Source organism: Muntiacus reevesi, chromosome 18 (genome assembly GCF_963930625.1).
Source record: "Muntiacus reevesi chromosome 18, mMunRee1.1, whole genome shotgun sequence".
Classification (NCBI taxonomy): domain Eukaryota; kingdom Metazoa; phylum Chordata; class Mammalia; order Artiodactyla; family Cervidae; genus Muntiacus; species Muntiacus reevesi.
In genome coordinates, this window is record NC_089266.1 from 6,378,699 (window position 1) to 6,399,480 (window position 20,782).

Sequence of the window (20,782 nt, forward strand, 5' to 3'; positions counted from 1 at the left end):
CTGGATCCAAAATGCCCAAGTTCAAATTTCAATTTAGCCACTTGCTGGGGGTAAAACTTGGTAAGTCACTGAACCTCTCTGCACCCAGATTCCTCATCTGAAAGTGGGGACAGTAATGAAAGTATCTTCTTAGGGTTGTAGCAAGGATTAAATTAGTTACTACAGGTAAAGAATTTAGGGATGAGTGCCTGTCACAATAGTACATTTTTCCTATTGTTCCTGTAACAAATTACCACAAACACAGTGGCTTCGTGAAAATAATAATTTATTCTCCCATAATTGTGGAGGCCAGAAGTAGCAAATCAGTCTCACTGGGCTAAAGTCAAGGTGTCGGACAGACTGACTCTTCTGGGGGCCCCAGGGAAGGCTCCGTTCCTGCCTTTTCCAGCTCCTGGAGGCTGTGTCGTTCCCTGGATCCTGCCCATATCATCCTGACCTCTGCTCCTACCACCATCACTCTCTTCTTCTCTGTGACCTTCTCACCTCCCGCTTATAAGGACCCTTGAGCTTATATTTAGGGCCCAACTGGATAACTCAGAATAGTCTCCCCATCCCCAAATCCTTGACTCCATTACATCTACACAGTCCCTTTTGCCCCAGAAGGTAATGTTCCCAGGTTCTGGGACTTTGGATGCGAATAACTTCAAGAACCATTATTCAGCCCACCATTCATGATAAAGTGAAAGTGTGAGTCGCTCAGTCGTGTCCAGCTCTTTGTGACCCTGTGGACTATAGCCTGTCCACGGGACTCTCCAGGCAAACATACTGACGTGGGTTGCCATTCCTTTCTCCAGAGGATCTTTCCAATCCAGGGATCAAACCAGAGTCTCCGCATTGCGGACAGATTCTTTACCATCTGAGCCACCACCCGTGATAAGCAATAAATAGAAGTGAATTCCTGTTATTACCATTATCATCCCGCTTATTCCCTCAGCAGCTCCGGATTGTATCCCCAAGCCTGTCTCAAGCTGTGTGGGAGAGAACGGGATGTGGAAAGACCTCTGTCTAACTCTCAGAAGCTCCCTGAGACCAGACCCCCAGCCATCAGACCAGAGCTGGCCGTGGTGCCAGCTGCATCAGTCAGAGACCTCAGCCAGTGGCCGGGCCCCCGAGGGGACAGAGAGGGCAGAAAGCAGACGAATGGAACAGGAAGGTACTCATCAGAGGTCTCCAGGGGGCTCAGAGAGGGGCTCTGGGGCCGAGGCTAAGGCTTTCTGATGACGCTGTACTCCGTGGCCTCCTCGAGGATCCTGCTGGGAGGGGGACCGTTGAGGTGCTCCGTGTTGCTGTAGGTCGGCTGTTCATCCAAGGTGTCCAAAGACAAAGCCGCGTAGGTGATGCTGTCCTTGGAAATCTCAGCCTGCAGTGAAGACGTCTTCGGGGTTAGAGGGGTGTAAGGGACGTTGTCCCTGAAAACGTCAGCCTGCAGTGAAGATGTCCTCGGGATTAGAGGTGCTGGCCGGAGGCTGCCCACACGTGGAGACCTTGGAGGACCCCGGGGAGACAGACCCTCCAAGACTTCTGGAGGCTTCTCCCAGGCCCTCCAGCCCCTCCTCCCTCCACTCAGCCGGGCACCCTGAGCTCCGGTCATAGCAGAAGGTGCTCTCCCTCAATTCTGCGCCAGGGCAGCCCATTTTGCACAGAATACCGGGTCACTCGGCCGCACCCAGCATATGAACCATGTCTGACCGGGCTCCGAGCCTCCAGTGCTGAGGTCTGGTACGGAGGTGATGCCAAAGGCTAAAAGCCCACAGGGGCTCTGCCAGCCAGTCTTTCAGTGGCTGCATCTTTGCTCAGAGCCCACCTTCCCACGTGGGCGAGAGAAAACCCATCCTCAAAGGAGGAGGCAACATCGGGTCTGATCCGAACCCCATAGCAGCCCCACTGAGCACATACCGTGTTGGCATAGTCCCCGTCCCCCAAGTAGGCCTGGGGCGAGGAGGAGGCCCTCCCAGAGGCCTTCTTCCGGGAGGAGCCAGAGGGCTTTTCAATCTGTGGCAGGTTCAGGTCTGCGTAGCTTATGTCGCTCCCCGGGGGCTGACGCACCTAGGAGATGAGACACAGGTTCCTCTTCCACGGAGAGACACGTGGCTTGCTGGTTCCCCGGGACGCCCCGCTCCCAGCTTCCCCTGCAACCTCCACTTCCTCTCAGCCTCCCACGCCTGCCCCCTCCCAAGCTCCCCCCCTTCTTGCTGATTCCAGCATCTTCCCGGGCCCCTTCCCAGCCCTTGCAGCTGGATCGTGAGCATACAGGCACTTGGGCATGGGGATTGTCTGAGGCACCTGGGCCTCGGTGCTCCTGGGAGATGGAAAACAAGAAGGGGGCAAGGTGTCCAGTCTTTCTGCTCTGACCTTGGGTCTCTCTTACCTGCACTGGGGATGTCCCAGCAGCTAAAAGACAAAAACAACCAGGGTTAGAATGCCCATTCAGACACTCAGCCGTGCCCCCTGGTCTGGGGAAGAAATGAAGTGAATTAGGCTTCAAGCTCAGAGAAAAGCGTGAGAGTGTGTGTGTGTGCGTGCACACGCGTGCACACTCCGTCTTTCAGTTGCATCCAACTCTTTGCAATCTCATGAACTGTAGCCCCACCAGGCCCCACAGTCCATGGAACTTCCCAGGCAAGGAGACTGGAGTGGGTTGCCATTTCCCACTCCAAAGGATCTTCCTGACTCAGGGATCAAGCCCACATTTCCTGAATTGCAGGCAGATTCTTTACTGCTGAGCCACTGAGAAGAGACCTAGTCCTAATTCTCATCCTCAGATGATAAAAAAGGAGAGCTCAGTTCATCTACTCCCTACATCGCAGAACTGTGTGATCAGTTGCTCAGGTGGCCCTGCCAGCTATCAACTCCTCTGGGATTTGGCTCAGACCATAACTTCTGGAGTTCTGCTCATAACTCCACTGTTTCTCGAACTGCCTGTCATCTTTCGGGGGTCAACTCAAGTCACACCTACTTTCTGCAGCTACCCAGGCTGTCGAATCCCTCCCTTGCAGGCTCCCAGGGTATTTGATTTATGTCTGTCTCATCACCCGAATCCGCCCACCAGTGCAGGAGACCCAGGTTTGATCCCTGGGTTGGGAAGACCCCCTTGGAGAAGGAAATGGCAACCCACTCCAGTATTCTTGCCTGGGAAAACCCCATGGACAGAGGAGGCGGGTGGGCTACAGCCCCTGGGGTCGCACAAGAGTCAGACACAACTGAACGACTAAAGCACAAAAGAGCAACACCCTCGTCCCGTTGAATTCTGGTTAGTCCTCGGGTAGGATGGGGGCTGCTAGGTGGCCGAACCCGACCTATGCTTTCTCGGTGCTGGCTGCTCAGGCGCACCAGGGCTCCCGCAGTACAACTTGCTCGTGAGACAGGATTGTTCTAAGCTGTTCTAAGCGCTTGAGCTGAGTCAACACTGTATGGACCAGCTTTCAGTTGTGGTTCCTATTTCTTTATGTCCCTGCCATCTCCTGCACCTAGCTTTGGAGACTACAGAGAAAGAATATAAACCACCCCCGCCCCCGGGGTTTTAGGGGGGACAGAATGTATTTAGGTCACAGACAATACATTTGGGAGAAAATATAATGAGCCAAGAATCAGGCTCCCCTCTTCCCAAACTACACGATTCCCCAGGCTGTGGGGAGGGGCAGCGTTAAACAGGGCCCCGTGAGGGATCGGGTCCCGCTGGATTCCGAGAAGGAGAAGGTGCAATTATTGCAAGAATGTGGAAGTGGAGCCAGACAGGAAAAGGGTTGGTTGAGGCCAAACCTCATGACTGACAAGTGCAGACTCATGAGCAGGGGCCCTTCCCTAAAGGGTAAATTTACATAGAACAAGGAGGGTAGCTTGAGAAAAGGCTGGAGAAGAAGAAGAGCAGAAATAGGCCTGGGGTTGTCCCTGGTAGCTCAGTGATAAAAAATCCTCCTGCAAATGCAAAGACGCAGGAGTTCGATCCCTGGCCCCAGAAGCTCCCACATGCCTTAGGGCAACTAAGCCCATGCACCGCAAGTGTTGAGCCTGAACTCTGGAGCCCAGGAGCCACAACTACTGAGGCCCTCACGCCCTGGAGCCTGTTCTCTGCGACAGGAGAAGCCACCGCAATAAGCAGCCTGTGCACTGCAACTAGAGAGTAGCCTCTGCTCGCCTCAACTAGAGAAAATCCTGAGCAGCAGCGAAGACCAGCACAGCCACAAATAGATACATAAATAAAAACAGGAGTGGCCACCAACCCTTCTGAGAAAACCCAGAGGACTGGGTATGTGTGAGCAAGCACATGTGTGCGTTCATGTGCGGGCTGTGTTAGTGCGTGCATGCACGTCCATGTGTTCGTGCACACGTGTGTGTACATTCGCTCATGTGTGCATACTTTCCTGTGGGTTTTTCCCCTTGCCCTCATGTCAATTCAGTCCCTCCGTGACAACCACAGGAAGTGGTGGTCAAGACTCTAAAGGGTCTGGGTACCCTAGAAGGGCTGCCTGCCTAAGATCATCGTCACCTCTGCCACAAAGAGCCAAATCAGGAAATAGACAGGGAGGCAGAGCAAAGAGGCAAGGAGAACAAGGAGGGATGTTCAAGGCAGACCTGAAACTGAAAGCTCCTGGGCTCACCTCCAAGCTCCAGCTCCTCAAACCGCCAGCTGCTGTGGCCTTCGGGACAGCGACCCTGCCGGAGTCTGCGGGCGATCCGTGGGTCCGAAGGCTCCGGGATGACCACGCAGGCTGTCAACCCCACGCACTGCTACCCAGCCCAGCCCAGCATCAGCCCAGTCCCCTCACCTTTCTTCGGTCTCTTCGCCATTCTCCAAGCCACAAGCGAGGCCACCATGAAGAGAAGCAGCAACACCGCAAAGATGAGAGGAAGGAGGACACTGAGCCCCAGGCCGTCATTGCTGCAAACGACAGATGCTGCAAATGACAGGTGCTGGATCACCTCCCCCCTTGACCTTATCCCACCCACATGGGGGCAGAGATGGCCGCACACCTTTAGACCTTCTGACTGCAGGGCTGTGGTTTCCAGCCTGGGAAACCCCTACTCCTGGGTACCCGCAAAGATTTTGTTTTTCCTTCTCTTGGCCATACTGCAGGGCTTATGGGATTTTAGTTCCTTGACCAGGGATTGAACCTGCACCCTCCGCAGTGAAATCATGGAATCCTAACCACTGAACCACCAGGGAGCTCTCCAAAGATGTTTTTTTTAAATATCTCATTTATTTCCGCTAAGTCTTAGCTACAGCAGGCAAACTCTTAACTGCAGCACGTGGGGTCTAGCTCCCTAACCAGGGAGCAAACCCAAGCCCTCCACATTGGGAGCACAGAGTTCTAGCCGCTGGACCACCAGGGAAGTTCGGGTTTAAAAAAAAAAAAGATGGAGAGGAGGGTTGCACACGGTGTTTCTGTGGGTCTGCAGACTGAACAGCAACTGTGAGGCAAAGCCTCTGACAAGGTTTTCCTATTTCTCTGCTTGCACCCTGTGCAGTGTCCTTCCTCCGGTAGTTCACTCAGAACCTGAGATCCGTTTGGAAGCAAGATCTTTGCAGAGGTCGTCAAGTTAAGATGAGGTCATGCTGGATCAGGATGGGCCTGAGTTCAGTGACTGGTGTCCTTATAAAGGACAAATTGGTTGTCCAGTGGCTAAGACTCCTCCCTTCCGACGCAGGGGACCCAGGTTCAATTCCTGGTCGGGGAGCTAGATCCCATAGCTGGCAACTAAGAGTTTACAAACCACAACTAAGACTCAGTGCAGTCAAATATATAAATATATTTTTTAAAAAGGCAGCGGGAGTTGGGAGCGGGGGGAATTGGGGCACACAGACACACAAGGAGAAGGCCATGTAATGTCCGAGGCCAAGGCTGGCGTGATGCTGCCACAAGCCAAGGAATTCTCCGCTTACCGGCAGCCCCCAAAAGTGAGGAGACTGGCCTGGGACAGACTCTACTTTAGAGTCCCAAGAAGGAGCCACCCTGCCCACACCTTGGTTTCATTTCTGGCCTCCCAAGCTGTGAGAGCAAGTGAAAGGGGACCCTAGCATCCTGGAGCCCAGGAGTGCAGAGACAAGCTCTGACTGGGGCCTGGGACTGCAAAGGGTGCCCCTTCCGAGGAGTTTGGGCCCCGTGGTCCACGGGGAACGGCAGCATGGGAGCTGGCTTACCTGTTGTCGGAGCTGTGGCCGGTCTCAGCTGAGGAGCAAACAGTATCTTTTGTGGTGACAGTGGAGGTGGTGGGCGTGGTGGTCGGCACTGTAGTCGGTGCTTGGCACAGAGACCAGGTTACACAGCACTCTGCCTGCTCGCCCGCCCGCCGCCCTAAACGTGCCTCTGAGTCTGGGGGGTCGGGGTCTGGGGAGCATGGGCCGCCCTGCCCTGAGGAGTCTGGAGCGGGGCCAAGGGAGGGGCAGACAGCCCGGACTGCTCATATCTCCCTGGCCTCTGGGAGACTCAGAGCCTCAGAGGCAGTGGGGCTGGCACTGGTCCAGGGAGGTCAGAGAGACCCAGGGTCGCCTCAGGCCAAGGGCAGCTGGAGGGCAGCTGAATCCAAACGCTCCAGCTGCTTATGCCGGGGCATCGGCCAGTGCCTCCCCCATCTACTCATCCACAAGGACGGGAGTAGACTGGGGGCTACCAGGCCGCTGACATAGCCGAGGTCTGCGACGTCAAAGGTCAGAACCAGCCCTGAGCAAAGTCCCGAGGTTCAGGAAGAGCCTCCCCTTGGAGGACGTTATTAAGCTCCCACAATGGGGATAGTTCTCAGGAATGTTGTCAGGATTGGATGAGATGATGAACATGCTGCACTTTGCAAGTAGAATGAGCCTCACAGGTTCCAGGTGTGAGCGTGGGGGTGGGGCGGTGACTGCTGACTGTGTACCCGGCCCCCCTGCCACACAGGTACCCCGTGAGCTGGTGTCATCTATCTGAGGGCCAGCAGAAGCAGAGCCCAGTAGATAAATTATGTCAAACCAAGATCCCTGAGCTAACATGCCCAGGAGTGTTTGCATTTAGAAGGATTTAAGAAGAGAGCATCAATCATCCCAAATGTACAAATGGCTCCTGATGGGGTTTCAGGCACCAGAAATGCAGCCCTCTGACAGTGAAGCCCCCTCCAGACCCAGACCCCACTGGAAATGCAGCCCTCTGACTGTGGAGCCCTTTCCAGACCCAGACCCCACTGGGCTGCGTCTTCCCCCTGAGATGGGATATGGACCTCGCGGTGGGCATGGCAGCTCTGAAGACCCAAGCCTGAATTCCGAAAGAGCAGGAACACCCCAAGGGCAGCAGGGGTCCCAGGAAAGCACTGGCAGGAATCGGGGGCTCCAGGTGCCACAGAGGAGGGTCCCTTGGCCCACGGGCTGACACTGGGACCACCACCTTCATCTCCTTGGGAACAGACTCGGGCTCTGAATGTGCAGAGGAAACCAAGGTGCCGGGAAAGCCTGATCCCATCCCGGAGGAGGCCCTGGAGCCAGGAGAGCGTCGAGGGGAAGCCCTGCCCCTCCTAGCCCATGTGGTCAGCGGGGGCTCCGTGAGACCTCAGGACTCCCCCACCCCGTGACATTCCCTCTGAGGGCCAGCTGGGTCCCTGGACAGAGCAGGCCCTGAAGAGACACGTCCACACGGACACGGACTCTCACCTGGGTCAATGGTCACTTCTACTCGGTTCCCCAGGTCAGCTCCGACTCTCTCAATCCCACACCAGTAAGTGTCTGCATCGTCTAGCCTGAGCTTCTCCATGGTCACGGTGAATGAGCGGTCTTTCCAGTTGTCCTTGATGGACACGCGGCCCTTCTTCACCTCCTTCTCTGATCCAGTGTTTTTAATGATGAACCGACAGCTGCCCCAGTTGGCCCCCCGGCACCACCACTTCACGTAGGTCTCCCACCCAGGGTCGTATCGACACCGCACAGTCAGTGATTCCTGCTCCGCACCTCTCACTGCTCTGGGACCCGAGATGGCAGATGAGCCTGGAAATACAAATCCATGCACCTGTCACCTCCTGCCCTGGGGGCAGGGCCACAGCCTCCTGCATTGTGAATACTTCAACCAGACACAAGGGTCTCCTGAGCTGAGTAACAGTCAAGGAACTGATCAAGACAGACTTTTTGTCCTTCAAAATTCTAGCCAAAGTCACCAGGAAAATCCCATGAAAGCAGAACTGCAGATCTCAATGAAACAAAAACATTGACCCAGAGCAAGTGTCCTTCCTATAATTAACCCCTCTCCCCCTGTCTGTAGCCAGTAAGTCTTTCCACTCCAGCAGTGTCCATTTGCAGTCATCCCAGTGTTATTCTGCTCTGATGGGGAGGAAAGAGCAAATGACCTATTTGCACAGAAGATGACTCTGTGCTGACGACCTCAGGAGGCCCAGGGGAAACATCCCCATCACCCAGCTCTGGAGAAACTGGTCCTAAGGTTCTAATTGTGTCCACTGGTTCTACAGTAAACCAGCCTGGTAGGAAAGTGGAAAAGTGAAAGTGAAGTCGTTCAGTCCTGTCCAACTCTTTGTGACCCTGTGAACTGTAGCCTACCAGGATCCTCGATCCATGGGATTTTCCAGGCAAGAATACTGGAGTGGGTTACCATTTCCTTCTCCAGGGGATCTTCCCGACCCACCTTTGAAATTGACCAAAAGAGTAATGCCAGTCGGTTTCCCGGTGCTCTGGAATTTTTATTACCCAGATCCCATTTCTTCGCACTGATTGCTTTGGTTGCTTTGTCAAACAGCAAATATGTGAGTTCTTTATGGATGTTCCATTCTGTTCCATTGATCTATCCTTATGAAGCTCCAATACTCTGGCCCCCTGACGGGAAGAGTAACCTCATTAGAAAAGACTCTGATGTGGGGAAGGTTTGAATGCAAACAGAGAAGGTGGCACAGGATGGATAGAGAGCATCACCGACTCAATGGACATGAACTTGAGCGAATTCCAGGAGATGGTGGAGGACCAAGGAGCCTGGTGACCTGCAGGCCATGGGGTCACAAAGAGTTGGACGTGACTTAGCCACTGAACAGCAATAACAATGCGAATCCACACTGTCTTGAATACTACAGCCCTGCAGGAAGGCAAGTATTACAGAGAAAGCAGCAGCATTTTCTGATACATATGATTTTCTTGCTCTTTCTTTCATTTCCTCATCTTTGAAAGATTGGAGATACAGAGAAATGTTTCTTTACTGTAAGGAAACAACACTTCAAGCATCATGAAGAACGGCAGCTGTCACTAGTACTTGATGTCAGAACCTGGAAAGTGGTGAGGACCTTGGCAGTCTGGAGAGCAGATGCCCCTGAATGGGGCGGGGGGGTGGGCGCTGGTAGGTGGGGGGGGGCGCTTATCCCATTGTCATCATGCAAGAAGCAGGCAATGGGGTTTCAGACCTTTACACTTTTAAGGAGTAGCTCCAAATCTGGGTGAAATCTCTCTTTGAAACTTTAACTTAAACAATAGCAATCTAGCCTGGGCCTCCCAGACCCATCTGCCGGCAGACCAGTTGTGTTCTGCAAAGGGATATTTTAGAGCACTAAATGCATGTATTAGAATAGTAAAAAGGACTTATGTCAAACATTTATTTCAAAAGTTAAAACAAAATAACAGAAGGAGGAGTAGAAAGAAAGAAAAAACTAGAAGATAGGAAATAATGAAGGTAATAAAAATTAATGAAGCTGAGAGAAGCTTCTCTGGTGGCTCATTGGTAAAGAATCTGCCTGCCAATGCAGAGGACCCAGGTTCCAGCCCTGACCACAGGCCACATGGTCAACACACATTTGATTTTCTAAAAACTCTTAGCAAATTAAGAGTAGAACTTCCTTTATCTGATGAAGATTATCAAGTAAAAGCCTCAGCAAATACCACAATGATTGTGAGATATCAGTGTATACTTTATAATTGTCAACCCAGACATTGATTCTGTATCCACTTTTCCGTACGTGTTATCCATCTGTACATGTTATTTTCTGAAATTCTGACCGACGTAGTGAGACACAGAAAAATATAAAATATATTGGGGGGAAATAATAACATTTAGGGAAAATATTTAAATCTTCAATTTAAAAGGATTTTCATTTTTAATAGAATTCAGTAGAATGGCTAAAAACACAATAAACATATTAAAAATCAGTGGCTTTCCTGTAAACCACTAACAAGTAATTGGAAAACAAAATGGAAAAGTGCTCATTTACAATAGCAATAAAAGTGTACTAAATATCAAGGAATACCTTGAATAGAAACAATTAGGACTTATAGGAAAAAATCATACACAAACACTTTGAAATTTTCTTTACTGACATAAAGTTTTATGCATAAAAGAGCTATAATTCAGAATGAAAATGCTATATATTGCAAAAATTTTCTTCCTTCCCAAATACATTTAAAGATTTAACTCAAAACCCCCCAGAACATTTTTAGAACATATACATTTTTTTCAGATAACCTCTGTCTACAAATAGGTGTAGTATATATGTGTATATACATGTCTATGCATGCATGTGTAATAAATATTATATGTAATATATGCTAGAGGTTATCTGAATAAATGAAGGGACAAGAATTTTTAACATCTGAAAGTTGAGCAATGAGTAAGGACTTGCCTACCAGATATTAAAATGGTACCAGGCCTAATAAACAAGCCATCTTGGTAATCTAACAAGATTAGGTAAGGGCCTCAATCAAACACAGTCAATAGCCTAAAAACAGACCTAGTCTATTTAAGAATTTTATATATACCACAGAAAACTATGGCAGAAAGTGAAGAGAAACTAAAAAATTTCTTGATGAGGGTGGAAGAGGAAAGTGAAAAAGCTGACTTAAAACTCAACATTCAAAAAACTAAGATCATGACATCCAGTCCCATAATTTCATGGCAAGTAGATGGGGAAAAAGTGAAATCAGTGGCAGGTCTTACTTTCTTGGGCTCCAAAATCGCTGCGGACAATGAGTGCAGCCACAAAGTTAAAAGATGCTTACTCCTTGGAAGAAAAGATTTGACAGTGTATTAAAAAGCAGAGACATCACTTTGCTGACAAAGGTCCAGATAGCTAAAGCTATGGCTTTTCCAGTAGTCATGTACAGATGTGAGATTTGGACCTTTAAGAAGGCTGAGTGCCAAATAATTGATGCTTTTGAATTTTGGTGCTGGAGAAGACTCTTGAGAATCCCTTGGACAGCAAGAAGATCAAACCAGTCAATCCTAAAGGAAATCAGTCCTGAATATTCATTGGAAGGACTGATGCTGAGGCTTCAATACTTGGACCACCTGATGCAAAGAGCTGACTCATTGGAACAGATCCTGAAGCTGGGAAAGATTGAGGGCAGGAGGAGAGGGGGACGGTAGAGGATGAGATGGTTGGATAGCATCATCGACTCAATGGACATGAGTTTGAGCAAACTCCAGGAGATAGTGAAGGACCGGGAAGCCTCGGCATGCTGCAGTCCATGGGGTCACAAAGAGTCAGACATGACTTAGCAACTAAACAGCAGCAGTATAGAAAACTAAAACGGCAAGCAGGGACGGGGAGGGTGGGACAGAACCCTCTCCTGTCACTTCTCGTGTACTCCATCAGGTACACATAGAGAGATTAAGGAGGTCAGCATAAAACAGGAGAGCATTTCTAAAACTGGAAGAAAATACCAGTGAATATTTATAAAATCTCTAGATGACGGGGAGCAGGTTTGAAACTTGAAATTAACGCACGACCGGAAACAAAGAGTCAGTAGGGAATCTGACTACATGCAAAGATAGCACTTGGACGGACCAATTAAAAAAGGCTAAAAAGACAAAGAACAGACTGAGAGACATATTTAGAGCGAATAACATAGAGAAGGATTAATAGTGTTTCTCTCTTTTTTAAGATTTTTTTTATGTGGACCATTTTTAAAGGCTTTATTGAATTTGTTACAGTATTGCTTCTGTTTTATGTTTTGACTTTTCGACCACGGGGCATGCTCCCCGACCAGGGATCGAACCTGCACTCGCTGCCTTGGAAGTCAGAGGCTTAACCTCTGGACCACCAGGGAGGAGATACTATTCCCAGTAAGGTCTCTTGATTAAGAACGTATAGAAGGAAAACATTTAAGACTCCATGTGGGAAACCGATGAGAGATAAGAGGCAAGTCACAAAGAAGAAATTCAGTGGCTAATGAAATTCAAATGTTTAATTTAAACAACGTAACAAACAAGAAATGTGGAAGACAGCACCACTTTTCACATATCAAATCAACCAAATGTTGATGACGCGCATTTCGCTGACCGAGGCCAGGTGGGCCAGGCGCTAGGAGACGCTGGAAGGAGGGTAACGGGTCCAAACACACAGAAAGCCATGAGGCAGTTTCATGTGTCACACACAGGCGTGCCCTTTGCGCCAGTAATGACACTTCTAGGATTTACTCCTCAGGAAACCGTCAGAGAGGCACACAAAAGGGGTGTGCACAAACACTCATTATGCAGTTAGCAAAAATAAAGGAAACAAGACCCCCTTCTATCAACTGGGGAAATAAGTACATAATGAAGTAATGCAAACACTGCTAATGCGGCTTAGAAATGTTTTTAATTATGCGGAAAATTCTCCTATGAAGTCAAAATGAGGGTTTTTTAAAACCATAGACAGTGTAATATCAACTAACTTTTAAAAATGCATAAAAAAGATGAAAAAAATAAGGTAGAATGTAAACAATTGGTTGCCTTGAGCATTAAGAAAGACATCAGGTTTTTTATTTTTCCTAATTCTTCATTTTTTTTCTGTACTTCACTTTTTTTTTTTTCCTGTACTTTCACAAGTATCAATAATGAGCACTTATTACTTTCAATATCATAGGAAAAACAAAAATGTCCGGACAGGGCTGTTTAATAGTGTGGTAGGCAGAGTAACAGCCCCTAAAGATGTCCTAACCCCAAAAACTTGTGAACACAATCAGCCTTACATGGCGAAAGGGGTCTGTGCAGGTGTGATTGAATTAAGGAAAGTCCTTATCAGAGGGAGGCAGGAGAGTCAGGGTTAGAGAAGGAGAGATGACTGTGGAGAGGGGGCTGCGGGCATGCGGGGCCACATCCCAAGGAGATCGGGCAGCCTCTGGAAGTTAGAAGAGTCGAGGGGTTGAACTCTCCCCCTAGAGCCACCAGGAGAAATGTCCTGTTGACTCGTTTCAGACTTCTGATCTCTAGACTGTGATATTATAAATTTGTGTCCTTCTAAGCCCCTAAGTTTGTGGTCATTTGTCCCAGAGCCCTAGGATTCTAACATAGACAGCCACCTCATCTTTAGTTGCCACGACTCCAATGGCTTAAAGAGCATTTAATTTTGGGCTTCCTTGGTAGTGCAGTGGTAAAGAACCCGCCTGCCAATGCAGGAGACGTGGGTTCAATCCCTGGGTCGGAAAGATCCTCTGGAGTAGGAAATGGCAACCTGCTCCAGTATCCTAGCCTGGAGAAGTCCATGGACAGAGGAGCCTGGTGGGCTACAGTCTGTGGGGGTCCCAGAGAGTCAGACATGATTGACCCTTGAACCATCTATCCACTCCCTTCTCAGACCCCTCTTCGGGGTGCCCACTCCCCATCAACCTTGGCAGAGCTCTGGCTCTGCTTTGGGGAACCATCCTGCCCCCAGAGGCAGCCCGGAGCTCCAAGAAGCAGCACCGTCATGGGGCATGGCCCCTCACAGCCTGGATGATGAAGAGTAATCCTAGATCAGGTGGAAATCGAGCTGCAGCGGGGAGGTGACTGACTCAGTGTCAGTAAGCGACAGGCGGGACTGGAGCCTGTCTCCAGCTCAGCAGGGGACATCTGCTAGTCTCCACTCTGGGTCAACACATGTGGGGTCTGGTCCACCTCTGCCACCACCTACAGTGAGGCTCAAGTGCGACAAGGCAGCTAATTTTTCTCTGAAAAAAAAAATTTTGTTGTTGCTCAGTCACTAAGCCATGTCCAACTCTTTTGCAACCCCATGGTCTGTAGCCCACTTGGCTCCTCGGTCCATGGGATTTCCCAGGCAAGAATGCTAGAGTGGGTTGCCATTGCCTTCTCCAGGAGATCTTCCCAACCCAGGGATCCAACCCGCGTCTCCTGCATTGGCAGGCAGATTCTTTACCACTGAGCCACAAAAGAGAGTCATTAAAAGTCTTGCTTCTCACAGAAAATGAATTGCTATAAAGCCCAGTGGAAAGTTTCTGGGTTGTTTTCTGTGCACTTTTGCAACAGTGAGCTCTCGAGAAGAAGGAAGCAGTGCTGGTTAAATGTGTTGCTTGTGATCGGAAGCTCTATGGTCGAGGCTGGTCACAGGCTGACGCCAAGGTTCACACTGGCGACTAGGTTCTTATCAACATAGCTGTGCCTGTTCCGCATCAGACAAACATTCCTGCTCTGCCTTAATCCCTCCCAAACCACACGCACATGCGCTACTCTCGCATCCGCTCGCCATTAAGTTCCCCTGTTCCAGATGTCAAGGGGAAGAACAAAACCCTCTATGTGCCTTCCCCACCTTGCTTTTCAATTTGTCCCCTAACTTCTCACCCCAGATCTTCCTCCTCCATTTCCACACCGAAACTCAAGGCTGAGCATCCACAAGCCATCTCCAGCCACCCACGAGCCACATGTCTCTCTGCTCCTCTAAGACCTTTTCCCCTAACCGATAGAAGCAACCTCCCCACCAATGGCTCAGTGGATCCAGAATCAGCTTGTAACTCAGGAGACAGAGGATGTGGGTTCAATCCCTGGGTCAGGAAGATCCCGTGGAGGAAAAAAATGGCAACCCTCTCCAGTATTCTCGCCTGGAAGACTCCCTGGACAGAGGAGCCTGGTGGGCTACAGTCCACGGGGTCTCAAAGAGCACACGGCACAGAACCTCCCAATCGGCCCCAGCAGGAGCGTGTGGCGCCTGCAACAAAGGCCTTCTGTTCCTCAGCTTTACTGAGGTCAAGCTCATTTCCATGTGAGAGCCTTGCTGTCCCCTGTGCCTGAGAAACCTCCTGGATCTGAAGTACCTGCTCCTTCTTGTCCTCCAGGTCTCAGCACAGGGGGCTCCCCCTCAGAGGGCTCCTTCTAAGCCCACCCCATCAAAGGCGCTCCTGCCGCCCCCTGAGTCGGGGCATGGCGCTTAGCTTTGCTCACAGCATGCATCGCTGGTTATAAGTATCCTTTTCATTTCTACACCTGATGGACTGAACGATCAAAGCAGACCATGGAAAACAGTCACAGGTCACAAAGGACTGTCCGGTTGCCACGCCTTCCGGAGCCTCAGACCCAAAGGCAACCAAAGGAAGTTTTCTCAGGAGACCATAACTGCTCCTGACTCTTCTCTCTGCTCTTTGATTATTTTCTTATTGAGATATAATTCACACATCATGCAATTCACCCTTTTAATTTGTACAGTTCAGCGGTTTTGTGAGATACTCAGGAAGCAGTACAAACATCACCACCAATTCCAGAACGCAGTCATCACCCTAAGAGAGACCCCATATGAAGGGGTCCCTCCTCCTGACCCACTCCCCAGCCCCTGGAGACCACTAATCTACTGTCTCTATGAAGTTATATATTTCTAGACATTTCATATGCATGGAATAATACAACATACACCCTGTTGTGTTTGGATTCTTTACCAAGCTTAATGTTCTCCAGATTCATCCAGACTGTAGCACGTGTCAGTACCTCATTAATTTTTATGACTAATACACCATGGTATGAGCACCCCAAGTTTTAATTTATCCATCCATCAGTTGACAAGCATTTAGACTGTTTCCACTACTTAGCGTCTATGAATGATGTTGCCATGAACATTTGCATACACGTTTTTTACATGGACATATGTCTTCCATTCTCTTGGATATACAACTAGGAGTGGAATTGCTGGCTCATGTGGTAACCACATGTTTAATATTCTCAAGAATGTCAAACTGTTTTCTAAAGTGGCTGTACCATTTTACAATCCCATGAGCAATGTCCTCTCCAGGTAATGTTAACAGCCTCAATTGTTTGATTTTATGAAAGTAGAAGGACAAAGATTCAGTGGGTGGGATGGGATGGGATGGGTATTACAGCAATCGTACTATTCCCTGTCCATTAGATGCATTCACTCATTATTTATCTCACTATTTGTCTCAACTATTTGTCTCACTATTTGTCTCAACTGCACCTGTCATTGCAGAACAGCACAAAATCCTGGTCCTCCTGAAGTTTATATTCTATCAAAGTGTGGGGAGGGAGAGGATAAACCGTGGAGAAAAGTAATGCAAGGGAATTGCTTTTTTTTCTTCTTCTTCTTTTTGGCCACACCACGTGGCATGTGGAATTTCCCCAACCAGGGTCAAACACAAGCCCCCTGCAGTGGAAGTGCAAAATCTTAACCACTGGACCATCAGGGAAGTCCAGAGAATGGCTGTTTTCATTAGGGTCATCAATGATGGCTTCAGTGAGAAGCAAAGATGGGAAGGAGGTGAGGACAGGAGCCTTGGCTCTCTGGAGAACAGCACTGAGCGGATTGAACATCAAGGGCCTCGGGCCTGTGGCAGAAGTGTGCCTGGCATGTTCAAAGAACATCTGAGAGGCTGGGATGGCTGGAGTGGGTTGAGCCAGGGGGAGCAGAGTGGAAGACAAGACCGGGAGATGGTGTGGAGGGAGACCCGGATGGTACCATCTGGTAGCCTCTGTAAGGACTTTGGATTTGTACTCTAGGATGGAGGTCATTTGACGGTTTTGACCAGAGAAGAGAAAGGATCTGGCTTACATTTCAAAGGATCACTATGAGATATGAGAGAAGTGATGGATGCCCCTTGGGTTCTGCTCAAGAACCTGAAAAGACGGAGTTGCCAAACACAAAGATGAGAGAGAAAGGAATTTGATGGAGGAGATGTGGTCAGGCCACGTCTGAAATGTCAACATCTGGGACTTCCCTGGCGGTCCAGTGGTTGAGGTTCTGCGGGGACCCAGGTTCCTTCCCTGGTCCAGGAACTGAGAACCCACAGCTCATGGCGTGGACAAAAAAAAAAAAATGAAATGTCAACATCTGAGTGAAGATGTCTAATGGAGAGCTGGATAGAAGATTCTTGAGTTCAGAGAGATGTCCAGGCTAGGGATACAGAAACGGGAGTCATCTCAGAGAGGAGGTGAGATCAACAAGAGGCTGACTCTAGAGAGAGAAGGTGCTCAGACACTGAGCTCTGTCAAAGCCAAGAAAACCCCCTTGACTTTTAATCAAAATGATACCCATGGGACTTCCCTGGCAGTCCAGTGGTTAAGAGTTGCACTTCTAACAAGTCTTAACCATGGGTTCGATCCTTGGTTGGGTGACTAAGATCCCTCGTCCCACATGTCATGGCCAAAAAACAAAAAGGTCTCCATCAACTTCAAGTTGACTTCAACCCTCTGTCTCTGCTCATATCCTAGCCCCTTTTTCCTCCTCATCCTACCAAGCTTACCTTCTCTCAACCTTTCCATTCTATTTCCTTCTTCCCCGAAAGCCTAGAACCAGCTCTTCCACTCTATCAGGCAAATCCCCTCCTTCCCTTCCTTCCAGGTCCGCTTCACCCTCACCTCTTCTCCAGAGCCTTCCCGTGCTCATAACACTTTCTGGAAGGTGGGAGCAGGGGGTGCATACTCCCCATCTCTCCTGAGCAACCAGGGCCCCTCTGCTTCTCCCCAACCAGTGCCGGCCCCCAGTCCGTCCGTCCTGAAGGATCAGCCCCCAGGGGTCAGGAGTGATGCCTGGTGCTGGCTTCATTGTGAAGACCACGCTCCACCTTTCTGTGTTGGCCGTGTGGATCCTGAAACCCTGAGCGCAGGGTTGAGTGGATGAAACCCACAGGCTCACAGCTGGGAGGAACTACCCAGAAACAGAGCTGGCGCCTCAGTAGGGCGCCTTGCTGAGCCCCCTCTTTCCTCTGCCCGCCACTTCCTCCTGCCCCATCAACTTTCCGTGGGCGAACAGACCCAGGCCCCACTCACCTGAAAACCGGAGGAAGACGCAGAACAACAGCAGCAGGTGCATTTTGTCTTCGCACGGCTTCGGGTGCAGCGTGTCAGGGAGAACCAGCGGCAGCCTCCTTCACTTCCAGCCCTTCTGCTTTCGCTTACTCTCACTCTCGGACTTCCTCCTTCGGTCCTTTCCCACTGGCGAACGAGATGAAAAGCGGAAGGAGGTGGGATGGGTGAAATTTCAAGGCCATGCAAGAAGCGATCGTGAATACGCTTTTGAGAAATACCTCCCTGGCCGGAGCCTCGAGCAGTTCTCTAAAAGGAGAACTCCGCTCCTTCTCAGCCTTGAAGGTTGCAGACCCGCTGGGTCTGAGTGACTTTTCCTCAGTCCTTTCCCCTGGTGGGAAGATTGGGCTGGGGGAGCCTGGTACCACGGCAGAAGTTGTGGAGAGCCAAGACTGATGGACACAGTGGCCTACATGTGGGATTTCAGGCATAGCTGAATGCTCAGGAGCCCGGAAGCTCAGGAATTCTGCTTATTCACAGGGGGGCTTGGGCCACAGTCACAGGAGAGATTCTAGATTCCAAGCTAGACCAGAGATGGGAAGGAGAGGGTGAGGAAGTGTCAGAACCCAGACGACGGGGACTTCCCTGGCGGTGCAGTGGTTAAGACTCCACGGTTCCAGTGCAGGGGGCAAGGGTTCCATCTCTGGTTGGGAAACTAAGATCCTACACGGCTCATGGGGCAACCAAAAAAAAAATTTTTTAATAAGTAAATTAATTCATTAAAACAGACTACCTACTAAAAGAAAAGGGCTCAAAGAGTAGGAATATGTGATCAGGGAACTCCTGGTCCAGTGGACAAGAGGGGCCTCTGTCCTGAGAACATACCAGAAACTCTTATCACTGTGCCCAGCTTACAAGGCGAGCATCCGTGAATATCGATTCTAGTCTGAATCCTCCAGAAACTTGTCGGTATACCTTCCTGAAGAAACCAGCTCATCGTTCATGGCTATTCACCCCCTAGCACCTCACCCCCTCGACACACACTTTGTAATAACTACCTCATGCAGTGGAAATAAAAGATGCACCCCCAGTTTCCCCCGTCTGACCCCTTTTCTGACAAATCTGTGTTATCAGAGTTGTCATCCTTCCCACCCCTTCCCCTATCAGAATCCCAGCAAGACCTGGGATGAAGCCCAGAAATTAGGAAAGGATCAGACCTTTCTCAGATTTTTTTTCTTGGAGCCAGTTTTGCTGTGCGTCACACGTACCTGGTGATGTCTCAGGAGCGAGTGAGTCCCAAGGAGAGATCTGAGCCCCTCATGTCCTTATCAGGAGTGACTAGGTGTCGGGAGGGTTATTTGCACAAGAAAATGCAGCCGCTGATAAGCAATGGTTTTCCAGGATGTGGCCAGAATTGGCTTCTCACATTACGTCCTTCCAGGCAGTCAAGTCAGGTCAATGATAGAGAGTGAAAACTTGGTCAGCCTCCGTCCCTACCCTACTGCTCAGCAGAGTCAACCTCAGCCTGTGACCCCGAATAGCTATCCTGAGAGACATCTGGCCTCAGCAAACAGAGACAGCATTTGGCTTCCAGGGGAAATGACCGATGAGCTAAGTAAGATGGGGCACCCTGGAAAGCAAGGGGCACATGCTTCGAGGGGTGTGGGGTGACCTTTCCTTTCTCCGGCACAGTCAGTAAGAAGCGACAGTCTCTGAGCTGCTCCAAATTTCAGCCTGTGCCCTGACCCTCTGATCCTGGGCCTTCCTGGGTCAAGAACAGAGATTCTGCTTGGAATCAACAAAAGAGAATTCTCTGGGGACATCCCTGGTGATCCAGAGGTTAAGACACTTTCCACACTTGCAGGGAAGGTACCCATTTTTTTGTATCTTGATTGGGGTAGTGATTACATTGGTATATACATTTCTTAAAACTCTTTCACTTATACCCTACAATGTGTGGCTTTTATTGTACATAAATTATACCTCAGTAAAGTTTATTAAAAAGAAAGAAAGACTTCACCTTCCAATGCAGCTGGTACCGGTTTAATCCCTGTTCAAGGGGCTAAAACCCCACATACTTCATGGCCATAAAACAGAAAAAAGGTTATAACAAACTCAATAAAGACTTTAAAAGTGGTGCATGTCAAGAAAAGAGATAATTCTCTGAAAGTCTCTAAGTGACAGTGAGTCTGTTCCTCTACGCAAATGCCTCTGGGGACTGGAGGAGTGTCAGGCTATTCTGGGAGCCCTGTGTCTTCCATGACCCATTTGAGGCTCCCCTCCTGGCTTGGCCATTGACATCTGCACGAGTCCGTCACCTCGCTGGGCTCCCACGTCTCCACGTGTGAAGGAAGGGGTTGGACGGGTCGTCTGCGACTCCCCTGCTCTGAAGCACCTGTGTGTGTGAATGTGCCACGTGTGCACGTATGCATGGGCACACGTGTGGTGTGTCCATGTTGGCACCTGGGCCCACGTGTGGGAGCTGTGTCACCCGTGCGCATTGCCCTGTGTGTGCCAGTGCTATGCGTGCACGGGCGCTGTTGTTCAGCTGTGCATTCGACTCTTTGCAGCCCCACGGACTGTAGGCTCCTCCGTCCTCCACCATCTCCCAGAGTGTGCTCAAATTCACGTCCACGTGTGCAGTGTGTGTGCAGTGTGTGTGTGTGTGGATGCAATCGTCGGGTTGTCCTGATGACTAAGAACAGAAACTTGCTCAAGCTACCTCTCTAGGTCACATTGGCTTACAAACCACAGTCTTTTTCTGGGCTCAATCTTTTCAAGATCTTTACCAGGTGGCACGAGTGGTAAAGAACCCACCTGCCAACGTAGGAGACCTCAGAGACCCGGGTTCGATCCCTGGGTCAGGAAGATCCCCTGGAGGAGGGCATGGCAACCCTCTG

General features: G+C 49.9%; 2 protein-coding genes across 5 annotated transcripts in view; one reads left to right on the forward strand and one right to left on the reverse strand.

Annotated features, from left to right (window-relative positions):
* RAB37 (RAB37, member RAS oncogene family) overlaps positions 1-20,782 on the forward strand; it is a 65,601-nt gene that overhangs the window by 19,021 nt on the left and 25,798 nt on the right. The gene's annotated exons all lie outside the window — the stretch shown is intronic.
* CD300LF (CD300 molecule like family member f) lies at positions 258-19,198 on the reverse strand. 4 transcript variants are annotated; one of them, XM_065909354.1, is made up of 8 exons: positions 19,151-19,198; positions 17,907-18,071; positions 7,616-7,945; positions 6,140-6,167; positions 4,767-4,879; positions 2,369-2,391; positions 1,897-2,046; positions 258-1,423 (listed from the first exon to the last, which is right to left on the reverse strand). In XM_065909354.1, exons 2-8 carry the CDS (start codon positions 17,947-17,949, stop codon positions 1,205-1,207), a joined length of 906 nt encoding a protein of 301 aa, XP_065765426.1. In that variant the 5' UTR covers positions 17,950-18,071; positions 19,151-19,198; the 3' UTR covers positions 258-1,204. The 4 variants fall into 4 exon arrangements, with proteins under 4 accessions (XP_065765426.1, XP_065765424.1, XP_065765425.1 ...); XM_065909352.1 differs by having other exon boundaries at positions 6,140-6,227; XM_065909353.1 differs by having other exon boundaries at positions 258-1,360; positions 6,140-6,239.